Below are 12,558 nucleotides of genomic sequence, written 5' to 3'. Positions count from 1 at the left end.
ATAGAATGAGTAATTAGGGAAGCCAAACAATCAAAGCAATTAAAACTGTTTGCAGAAAAACAATCGGTTGAAATTACATTTTAACTGGTTGTTTATAGCAACAGAGACAAAAAATCAAAATCAAACAGTTTATAATGAGTGAGAGAGAGAGAGATATTACACAATCAATTTATACTAGTTCACTAAACCCTGAGCTACATCCAGTCCCCAGAACAACCACTGGTATTCCACTAGCAATCAATCACAGATTACAAACACTCAAAGCCACAAAGAGGTGATCTTGACCACACAAGAACAGTTACCCTTTTTGCCTTTCACACAACCACAGTCAGAACACCCTCTCACCTTACAGGTTTACAAACTTTACAAGTATAGAAAAGAAACAATTACAAGAATAAAAAAGGAACAAATTACACCTGGTATTTCAGGAATCACAAAGCTCCTAAGATCAAATCTTGAACCAATGCACAACTTTTAGGCAATCTTGCAAAACATTGAATCAAATCTCTTCTAAAAAAACGTTTTCAATCTCACTTTCTATGTGTTTTTTAATACAAAAAACAACCATATTTATAACTCTTAAATCTAGTCGTTTTAGGCAGTTAATCATGAGCAAAAACAGTTTTAATTCAACTGAAAACATATTTAATAAGTTTTTGAAAAGCTATTAAGAAATGTGACAATCAACCGGTTGAAATGTCGTTTTGACCGGTTGAATTGGTTTTGACAGTTAGTCAACCAAGTCAAAAACAGTTTTGAAAACCTTTAAACAAATTAAGTGTAAAACAACTGATTATATCATGAATTCAACCGGTTGTTTTTCTCTTTGCTTAGAAAAACATTTTTCTCTTTTAAAACAGATTGATTCAGCTTGTGCATAGGATTAAGAATGATCTTTACAAGAATTCTAAACACCCTAGAACTAAGCCTCAATCAAAGCAGCAAAGCATCTAGCCTTCATCACAAATTTGGTTCATCAAAGCTTCCATGTTTTACATAATCATCCACAACAATCAAGAAATATTTAAAAACTTGCATAAATGTAATGGGACAAGGTCCCCATATATCAAAATATAGAATATCAAAGATGGTAGTAGTAGCAGAGGTACTTAAAGTAAAAGGTAATTTCTTTTGTTTGGCACGATTACGTGTATCACACAAGTGCAGTTTGTCAACATTTATAAAGGGATATTGACGACTCAAGACAGTTAATCTTTCATGAGAAGGGTGTCTCATTCTATAATGCTACAAGTGTTTGTCCATAACATTGCAATTAATATAAGGAACAAAATTTTGTGGTGTAGTGCGTGAAAGAACGAAAAAAGAACTGAAGAGATGCAAGCCAGCAATAGATTGTCCTGTATTATGCATTGAGTAGAAGTGAAAGTTAAAGTTCATCTAAGTTGTAGAGATAATTTAGAGGTTAAAAAAGGCATAATTTGAATTGAAGCATGTATAACACATCAAGGAGATAAAACTTGTCAGAAAACTTTACTAAACCAGAATAATTTGCAAAAACAGTTTGGCTAGTAGGGAGATTAATTAAAACAAGGGTAATTTTTGTGTAATGTGTGAAAACAAAGAGATCAGTGCATACATGGTCAATGGCACCTGAATCAAGGATCCACGAATTATGAATATCAGGTATAAAGGAGAAAGAGTTACCCGTTGGAGACTAGTCATTTGGTTTGAGGGCATAAATAGAGAAAGTTCCAACTTGGTTGATCTAGCCTTGAGATGAAGGAGCAGCAAAATTATTTTGGCGCAGTATGTCAGTCAAGAATTGATATTATTGAGATGTGAGTTGAATATCTTTGACATCCTGTTCTTTAGAAACATGCTTAAGAGAAACATCATCAGTAGTAACTAAGTTGTGAATCTGAGTGGTACGGGTTGGGTTTTGGGGTCTGTATTCAGGGGGAAGCCATATTTCTTGTAGCAGGTGTCATTGGTGTGGCCAATTCTTTTATAGTAAGTGCAAAATTTTCTATCAGATGTGAGTCTAGAATTCCTAGTATCAGTAGTAGGGAAACCAACCTTTCTAAATCAAATAGTCTCATTATCGCCATATTTCCCACAAAAACCACACAGCAAGTTATTGGGCACAGCAGTACGACTAACATTAGCATTATGGATATTTGTAAGAGGTAAAACAGTGGACAACTGACGTTCTTGTTGTACAATTAGAGAGAAATTTTTTTGGTATTGGGGGAATGAGTTGCATAAGCAAGACATGTGATCGAATATTACTGTATTGATCATTCAAACCCTTAAGAAACTACATAGCACGATTTTCACACTTTCTTTGATTTATAACAAATTGAACATAACAAGAACATTTAACAAAGCAGTAGAGAGGATTAGGTCTAAAATTTTCCAATTCATCCCAAATGATGCGCAATTTAGTAAAATAATCAGTCGCAAAAAGATCATCTTGGTTTAAAGACGCAACTTCTAATTGTAAATCGAAAATGCGAGATAAATCACCCTGAGAATATCTAGTTTTCAAATCATTCCAGATTATACTTTGCCTAATTGGGAGAGAAATGGAATGAACTAACCAGGTAGCCACCATGTTATTGCAACGCGACCATGTCGAAAAGGTAGGGTTATTCTTTGGTGGACAAGGATGGGTTCCAAGGATGAATTCAACTTTGTTCATGGCACTAAGAGCAATGATGATTGAACGGCTCCAAGAATGGTAGTTGGCTTAATCAAGAAATAGGGAAACCAGGGATGCGATGAGATTCTCACTAGGGTGCAGATACAAGTAGCTACTTACAAGTTGTTCTGATTGCGTGGACGAAGTAGCATTATTGTTAGCCATTATCTGCAAAAAGAAAAACAAAACGACCCAGAAATGATCAAGATGCACGAAGAAAGAAAGAAAAATGAAAAATAGATAAAGAAAAGGAACACAAGAAGAAGATATCAAAGGGACGTAGTAGAGCTCTTTATCGGATGAAGAGCTTTGATACCATAATAGAGTTCATGAGTGCAAGAATCAAGCTAATAGAAACACTCTGAGTGTGTGAGACAAAAGGAGCAGTGAACCCTATTAACAGAAAAAGATCATAAGATCATAATAAAGAGAGGAGAAAACGTACAAGGGAGTCAAATAACTGTGAGAAATTAAATTGCATTCGGTGTGTAAAATAGTAAATAAGTACGTGCATATATAGAAAAAGCAGTGTCTAAAACAAAAAATAACAGAAAGAGAAAACGAGCCAGTGACGGCCCAACCTGAGTAAAAGAGTTGCCTTTAACAAAAACATTTTCCTATTTTATTATAAAAACTAAAAAAGGGTTGTGATGCGTATTCGTCTTATCTTAACTAGTGGAAACACAAGTGCAACTGCGCCTGTGTATCTGCATTTTCCTCTTTTACTCAACTTTCACGATGATAGAAATTTAACATATATATAGAAGTAATTTTGAATGAGTCAAAAATGAAAAACAAAAAATAACATGTAAAAGAAAAATGATGAATTGATTAAACAACCTTTTTTTTTCTTCTTCTCCAGATTGAGTCTCTCTTCTTCTTCTTCAAGTTTTTTCTCTTCTTCCATTGATAGTTTTGGAATCGAAGGGTGTGATAATGTTCACGTTAAAGTTAGGATTGACTTGATGGTAGATACAAAAGAATAATGGTTTTGGAGTGAAGATAGTGATTGGAAATGAAGATTATTTTATTTGATATGTGAGATTTGGTATGAAAAAGTATGAGAGTATGCTCTCTCTTTCCTCTTATTTTTGCCTTAAAATGAGGAATTAAGAAAAGAGTGAGGGAGTCAGTTTGCGTATAAAAACGGTACATTAATATTAAATTAAAAAATAATTTTATTTTTGAAGTAATTCATATATAAAAATAACAAAATATTTCATTGTACTAATAAAATGAGATATAGTAAATAAGGGTAAAATTGGAATAAATTCATGAAAAAAACAAAAACGATTTTAATGAGTCTACTTTATATATATCTTATTTTAATAACATTGTCAGTAAATTTTATTTTCGTAACTCATGGATATGTCAAGTAATAGTCATAATAAAACAAAATTGTGTTAATATTTTTTTTTTCAACTTGGAATTATGGATGATTGAATTATTTTGCATAGAATATTACAAACTATAAATGAATGAAAATTTTCTTTCCCAATTTATCATTGAAGGCACAAGTCACCAAGATCTCCAAGAACACTTTCGACTGGTTTATTGAGTTTTTTTAGCATTTTTTAAAAGCATTTTTCAGGTAACAAGATATTTAAATAAACAATAAAGCTTTCAATTTCTTACCTAACATAAAAAAAGACTACAAAGTCACTTTTTAAGTTTATCCAAATACACTTAATATTCTATCAGAAAGATTTCGAAAGAAAAAAGAAGAATGCAACTTTATCTTTTAGTGGTTCAAACACTCCTTGCAACCATCATTCTCACCTTTCATAACTTGCAACATATATATTAATGGTGGTCCCTGCATCTCTGATGGAAACGATGTCATGTTCGCCATTTAAAAAAAAAATGTTTAGTTATATTTTTAATTTCTAAAAATTGAAATATGAAAAATTATAATTACCTTTTAAAATTTTCAAAAAATATTTTCAATTTATAAAAACATTTGAGTTTAACCTGTGAAATTTATTGAAGAACTGACCTAAAAACAATACTAAAAAAATACTTTTATCTTTTAAGTTCAATATTTGGAAAAAAAATGTACATTTTTTTTATTTTAAAAGAAATAATTTTTGAAAGTTTGAAAAAAAATAATTTCAAATCTTAGAAACAAAATAGGTGATTAAACTTTGTTTTAAAGAAATAGAAAAAGTAAACTTTATGTAACAATTAAAAAAAAATGTTGTTGTGGTGGGTGGTTTTGGTTTACTTGTACTGAAGGCTTAAATTAGGTTCCAAAGCAATGATGAGTTGAATATGCAAACCATGGTTTTACAATAAGTACAGAGATGTGGGGATTGTAGCTGAATGAAGATGACAATGATAGAGTATAAACAAAATAGTAATAGAGATCATGCAAGAATGAGGAGAAGAGAAAATATTAGTCTAAATCATTAATAGTTAACTAATGATGAACCAAGCAGAAGTGAAAACTTGAAGAGTATTAAACTCAGTAACAACAGAGAGTGTACTCCACTGGCCTCAGTCCAATACAGATTCAGACAAAATTTCAGAGGCTGCCACTCCTCCTTTTTCCTTTCCCTAAAACTTCCTTTTCCCAGAAAATTTAGAACAAGAAAACAAAATAAAATAAAATAAAAACAAAACAAAACAAAAAGGACACCTCTGGCTTTCACGTACAGGCTCTATCACGAGTGAGTTCCACAGCAGCAGGACCTCACATACCATACATGAGTGCCAATAATCAAACACATAAAAGAAGATTGCATGGGATCCTAGTAAGACAATGCTGATGACTTGGTTGTGGTCATGCCAAACATGAAGCTGATGATGACATGACCATGATTCATAGTGCTGAATCCACCAACTATTCTATGAAACCTGTTTTGGTCAAAATAGCATTTCTCACTTTGCTAAGATCTCTCCCTTTCAGTGTTCTCCCTATCCCTTCACACACAGAGAAAGAGGAAATCTGGCTCCTTGCAAGTTTCCTAGAAATCCATTGATGAGGAGGAATCATATCATCCTGCTCATCATCATCATCATTGTCGCCATAATCATCAAGATAGTGATGATGATCCCCATAACCAAAATCAAACTTCTTGTTTACACCCTCCTCCTCAACACCCTTTTTCCCATAAATTTTAGACCAATCAGGAATGTCCATAGGTGCTGAGGATCTTTGAACCACATTTGAATCAGATTCCAAGGAGTGTAGTGTGACATTATTAGTCCTTGGGATCTTTCTTGGAGAGGTTGGCATGCACCATGCAGAAGAAGAATCGGAGGACTCCTTAGATACCCCCCTTTCTGGGCACATATAGTCCCTCTCCCTCTCCATGGTCACACCCCCCCACACATCTTCTTCGTCAAAATCTTCATTCCTCATTGATCCCCCACCAAAACCGCTGCTTTTGTTCAGAAAACCACTCCAATCTGCCATTGCTTTCTATTAGTTCTGCAATCTCTTCTGCTGCCTGCAAATACAGATAAGGGTGCTTGTGAGGAAACAAAACAAGGGAAGTGTATTGAGGTAAGAGGGAGTGATACTGTGATAGATAACACAGTTATCTATTTCAGTATATATAGACACAGATGTGTAGAAACTTTTTTTTCACCCAAATGTGATCATGGTTACCCACCAATAAGATAAAATATATATTTTTTTCCCTTTCATTGGGAATTAAAAAGCAGAAAGGTGTAAGAGAAGAGAATACTGTCAAGAATCTACGTTGTCCTTGTTTCAATAACCTCCAAAAAGGAAAGGCTTTTGAAAAAATTTCTCAAACGGGAACCTGATACACCCTTTTAAAAACCACACATGAAAAAGGAAGAAAGGCTTGAAAATTCTTCCCCGGACCCTAATGGCTCCAAGGGAAATCACAGGTTTCAAGAGGGCAGACTCACTCACAGAATGGGACCTGAAAAAAGACAAAGGGGCAGAAAAAGACAAGAAAGCAGCAAATGTGTACAACAACACCTCACACACAAACACGAAAAAAGGGTTGTATTATTATAGTTTTGGCCCATAAGTGAAAAACCTCATATGGATATTAAAGAAGGCAGAAAGAAAATGATGGGTCTTGAAGTGAGTCTGAGTTGATATCTCTCTCCCCTGGTTAATTGCAAAAGTCCAAAAGAGCACAGATGAAGGACATGAGGATAGCGGCATCGATCAAAACCCAAAGATAAAGTCCCATCATATCAATAGCAGCACAGCACTATTAAGAAGAGGTGAAAAGAATTAAACGCACCCTGAGGTGCTGCCTGCCTAATTTATCACTCAGTTGTTGCAGAAGCAGTGCACGCTATGTATGTTATCAGCTATGTAATGTATTTATGTATGTATGCAGAAACAGGAACTTAAATGGGTTTTGTTTTTTCAATATCTTTGTAAAGTTCTGAAAGGCTGCATCCTGATTGGGAGAGGTGGTGATGCACGATTGGCTTGAAGGTACCTCAAGGATCTGCAACCTTATCCTCAACTCCCTTACGTAGTAGTAACTCATTCGCCAGTAAGAGAGAAAAGAAAAAGAAAAAGAAAAACTAAACAAAACAAAACAACAAAAGGGTCTTCAATTGGTTGAGCTCTTCTAATTAAGTGTGAAACTTGAAAGTGTGAGCCTAAGCACCCTTTATTAATTGCCTTGGAGATGGTGCTTCCTCCCACCAAGTATAGCAGTTGTTAGTAAAAGCCATTCCATTGGGTGTTACTACAACATTGAGATATGTAGCCAGTTTTCCCTGACTAATAACAATGCCTTCAACTATGCTGTGACTCGCTCCATCACCACCACCTTCTAGTTGTAGACATAGTATTTATCTTCCACCTTTTTACCCCTGCCTTGCGTGAATGAATAATGCAGTGCAAATTGTGATCATACTTAAATCACGATTCCAGTTGTATATGGATAACATAAAATATCTATTTGTCTTCTTCTTGGTTTATGAGTGAAGATGAAGAAGCTCTTTTTCTGTGAATCGTTTAAAAGTTTGTATTACCAATTGTTTATGCATGGTTATTTTAATGAAGAGATTTTTTAGTGACAGCATTATTTGTTTTTTGTGTGCTCCACTATATAATGTTGTTATCCAGCATACTAGTTTTCAGTGGATGCAATATTCTAGTATACTGTAGCATAGCCAGATAGCAAATATGCACGTATATCTATGTTAATTTACATTTATTATTCAGGATTCGTAACTAGCTGTTTTGGAAACATTGACAGCTATCTTGGCACAAAAACCATAATGAACTGTGGCTTATTCTGACTCCATTTTGTAACCATTATTATTTGCATATCTTCACTTCCCTGTTTTATACAAACTTTAACATCGCATATATGAAAAGCATTGATTTCTTGTTAGAAAAGTGTTAGAACCCTTAAGAAGTTCAGAATTAGACGTGAAAGCACATAAATATTATTTTCATATCCCTTTGTTATCTTTCAATAAACTTCATTCCTTCTACTTACTAGACCCTCCTATATCCCAATCTTTTCCATAATCAACTTTTATTTTCAAAAATATGCATAATCCATCCCTTAACTTACATATGAAGAAATAGCATCATAAACTAAACTGCATAAACAAAAAGGTTAATTACGAGTGATGTTTCATTTCAAAAATACATTTAAATAACCATGTTATTATTAATTATATTGGTAAATGCGTTAAAAATAGCTTAAAAATATTTCAATATATTTTTACTTCCTTAAAATATATTTCAAAATATCTCTCTCTTTATAAGACTTTAAGTGTTTACATAAAATTAAAACAAATTTTTTTAAAAAGAAAAAAACATTTTCATCATCCAGCTTCTCACTGAGTAACTCTATCACCTGTAATATCTTCTGCTCCCGTGTAAATACACGATTATCACATATTAAAGAAAACAACCACAAAACAAAGCAAAAGGGTAAGCTAGTTATAAAAAATCTACATAATTTCAATTTCAAATTAATACACAAAATTCATCAAGTCTCGTACCATTTCTCAACATTTCACATAACCATCAAGTGTTTATCCAAGAAATTCACAACTCATATTTCTCATGTCAGACTTCTACTGACTCATAATACGTAGACACTTGACTCTACTTCTGGAAGACTCGTGTATTGAACTTAGCATCTAGAGACCTGCACTTGTCATACTACTCGCTATGAAATCCACACAGCCATGCGCATACTCATCTCAATGTCTCATCATCTCATATGACAGGGTAAATCCATTTCATCTGCTCAGATCAGTTCTTTCAAGTCTCAGACTCAGACAAAATGGACCTCCTTCTACTCTCACCAACTGAATAACTTCATCTATGTGATTTTATTATATCAGTAGAGTTAGGATCGTCTCATTCACAGGATACTCATAGATCAATACGCCCTAAAAACAATCTCGACACAGTATTTCCTTTCCTGAAAATATTATGCCTTGATTACACTTTCACATCATTCCATATCTCATGTAATACATCTATGCACTATTCAATCACATCATATTTTAGATTTTTCAAAGCAATCAAAATATATCTCAAAATTCACTAAAATACAAAACTAAGTTCCTTTAATTATATCTTTAGATAAGATTTTAAATTTTCATATAAAACAATAAACAATAATACATTAGGCTTTCAAAAGCAAAAATAAAAATTTTAAGTTTTTTTTTCAGGGATTCTAGCTTGAGCGAGAATCAAGCCGAGAGCACCCAGAATTTCATCCCAAGTCTCGCTTGAGCGAGAATTTACTCGTTTGAGTGAGAATCAAGCCAAGAGCACCTCTTTCTTTCCATTTTAGCGAGAATTTCTCGCCTAAGCCAGATATGCAGAAAAATCTGCATAATTTTGTCAAATTTCGCCATTCAGAGTCAAACAAAACAATTTCAACAACTCATTCATTTCAAAAGTAACTTGCACTAATCCACTATACAAACCAACTAAATTTTTAATATTCAAACAAAATCCTCTACCATAAATCATCTATATCAAAATCAATATTTTTCATATCTTATTTCAAATAGTACCACATTACTCATAAACAATAAATCTTGCAAACCAAAACTTGAACTGGTGAGCACGTCACCCCACATCCAAATCTTCTAACATAGGGTTCTATTGAAAATTTATACTAGTTTCCCTTACCTAAACTTGAGCAGATGCTCCCTAAGAGCTTCAAACTACCAAAAGCTCAAGGGTAGCCTAACCTGCACCACAGAGTCCTGGTAAAAAATCTAACTATACCACTAGGATCCTGAGCTAACAGAGATTAACGTTGAAGCTAAAAGAGTCACATGCAAAGCCTGTCCAAAGACAAATCTAACAAGTTCAAAATTTGACTCATAAAGAAGAGAAAAAATGAACTTACTCTATTAAAGATTTTGATCGGGCAGTCTTGTAGTATTCACTGTTAGGAATCTGATGGCAGACTCCGATCGTCAAACTGATGAGCGAGGTGGTCAGAATCTTAGAGAGAAGGTAGAGGAAAGGAAAAAGGAGTTTTTAGAGAGATGGTGATTCTTTTTAAAATCAAATCTGAATAACTAAATTTCTATTTATACAGTCTTTTCACTTTAATAATAAAATATTCAGGTGTCATTTTAATTGTACCATTTCTACTCGAAGACTATTTTTCTCAGTCCTAGTATTTATGATTTTTCATAAATAAGATAGTTACATGTATTATTCTTATTTAGTTTTCATTTAATATGTTACTTATATTATTATTATATTTTATTAAAAAAATAATTTACTTAAGTGTTTATAGTTTATTTTCTTTATATGACCTATGTTATTACTAATTATAGTTTTTAATGATTGTAATATAATTTATTTTTAATACATCACAAAATTATTTTATTTGTAGAGCAATTTTTAAAAATGAATTTTTTTAAAAAGTTACTCTTTTTCTTTTTCAAATATTATACAATTCAAAACTAATATTGTAAGGACCGAGAAAAATAGTCTTGGGGTAGGAGTGGTATATTTTAAATGACACCTCAATATTTCATTATTAAAACAAAAAGAGTTCTAAATAGAAAATTCAGTTATTCAATTTTCATTTAAAAAAAAAGAACATCATCTCTCTAAAACTTCTCTTTTTCTTTTCTCTTCCTTCTCTATAAGATTCTGACCTTATCGCTCAGTTTGTTTGACAATCAAAATTCGCTATTAGACTTGTGGTAGTGAAACTACAATATTGCTTAATCGAAATCTTTGATAAAATAAGTTTATTTTTGCTATTCTCTTTGAGTCACATTTTGAACTTGTTAGATTTGTTTTTTCCAGGCTATGCATGTGACTCTTTTAGCTTCAGGGTTAATCGTTGTTAGCTCAGGGTCCTAGTGATACAGTTAGATTCTTTATCAGGACTTTATGGGGCCTACCCTTGAGCTTTTGGTAGGTTTGGAACTTTTAGTGAGCGCATGTTCTAACTCAGTTAAGGGAAGTTAGTTTTAATTTCAAGTAGAATCCTAGGTTAGAAGATCTGGATGTGGGGGTGACGTGCTCACCAATTTCAAATTTTATTGCAGGATTGATTGTTTATGAGTAATGTAGGGTAATGTTTGAAATAAAATGTGAATATGTTGATTTTAATATGGATGATTTATGGTAGATGTTTGTTTGAATCTGAAAAATTGGTTCATTTGTATAGTTGATATAGTGCAAGTTACTCTTGAAGTGAATGAGTTATTGAAATTGTTTTTTATTGACTCTGAATGATGAAATTAGGAAACATTATGCATATTTTTCTACAAATCTCACTTAAGCGAGATAATTCTCGCTCAAGCGAGAATAAAATGGAAAGAAGATGGGGTGCTCTCGTCCATTTTTGCCCAAGCGAGAAGGAAACTCACTCAGGCAAGGCCTGGGATGAAATTTTGGGTGCTCTCAAGTTCAATCTCGCTCAAGCGATCAAACTTTCACTCAAGCTAGCATGTAAAAAACACTTAAAACTTAAAACTTAAAATTTTGATTTTGATTTTTGCTTTTGAAAACCTAGTTTATTATCACTGTTCTCATCGATTGACTCAGCCGTCGTTGACTTCAAAGGCAGATGGTGGCTCCTCCTATTTCCTGGTGGTTTCTACTCTCTCCTTGGGTGGTCGAGAGTGGCTCCGTTGAAATAGAGGGGGGCCTACCTGTTGATTGCACTCCGACGATCAAGTCAGTACTGGGCTAAGAAACAGTAAAGTATGTAAAAGCAGTTTCAGTCTTAGAAACGACGTACCTTTCTAGGGTTCTTACCATCCTTTATATAGGTTGTGTCTAGGTCAACTCTCTATCCCACGAGGATCTTTCCTTAAGTGGAATTAGGGTTACTGGTGAGGCATCCTGTGACGCCTTACACAAGCTTAGCGCAGCTGCTGCACAGGACTTGCCTCTTCTGGAGTGCATAATCTTAACAGTATGGCCACCAGGGTACCAACTCATGCACCAGCGCTGCTGGACCATCTGTTATATGGGTGCCCTAAGTATTCACGTGCCATGCATGTGGTCTCTCCTTGGAAACCCTAACCCTTACGAGCCTTAGCGCCCCCAAGGGGTACTTACTTGTGCTAGACCTGAACGTATTATACACACCACATGCATGAACCCTCCCGTGACTTAGGTCCCTCTTACGTCTGGGTGAACACTCATTATTAATGCGATCAGACCACCGATGTCCGATGTCAATGTCTGACGTTGATGTATGACGCTGATGTCCGAGGTATGGCCAGTACACAAGCCCCTTAAGCTCGAGTTGTAACTTGTTTTAGCGAAGAGGCTAAGTGGTCGCCATGGGCGACCTACGTGGCGAACGAGTGACAGGATGTGCACAACGCATTGACGTGACGTCTCACCATACTTTTTCACCAGCGTACACGTGGCAAGATCAACGGTCGAGGCTCGTTGCTGCTTGCACTTCTCTGATACCTTAAACCCC

At 34.2% G+C, this 12,558-nt stretch overlaps 1 protein-coding gene across 4 annotated transcripts; it reads right to left on the bottom strand.

Moving 5' to 3' along the window:
* Nucleotides 1-5,047: 5,047 nt before the first annotated feature.
* LOC137806703 (protein S40-6) lies at nt 5,048-7,488 on the bottom strand. Of its 4 annotated transcripts, none has more exons than XM_068606941.1 (2): nt 7,270-7,488; nt 5,048-6,114 (listed from the first exon to the last, which is right to left on the bottom strand). In XM_068606941.1, exon 2 carries the CDS (start codon nt 6,078-6,080, stop codon nt 5,505-5,507), a length of 576 nt encoding a protein of 191 aa, XP_068463042.1. In that variant the 5' UTR covers nt 6,081-6,114; nt 7,270-7,488; the 3' UTR covers nt 5,048-5,504. The 4 variants fall into 4 exon arrangements, with proteins under 4 accessions (XP_068463042.1, XP_068463043.1, XP_068463041.1 ...); XM_068606942.1 differs by lacking the exon at nt 7,270-7,488 and adding an exon at nt 6,892-7,029; XM_068606940.1 differs by lacking the exon at nt 7,270-7,488 and adding an exon at nt 6,679-6,944.
* Between the last annotated feature and the right edge of the window lie 5,070 nt (nt 7,489-12,558).

Source organism: Phaseolus vulgaris, chromosome 3 (genome assembly GCF_000499845.2).
Source record: "Phaseolus vulgaris cultivar G19833 chromosome 3, P. vulgaris v2.0, whole genome shotgun sequence".
Classification (NCBI taxonomy): domain Eukaryota; kingdom Viridiplantae; phylum Streptophyta; class Magnoliopsida; order Fabales; family Fabaceae; genus Phaseolus; species Phaseolus vulgaris.
This window is presented reverse-complemented; position numbering and strand designations above follow the sequence as displayed.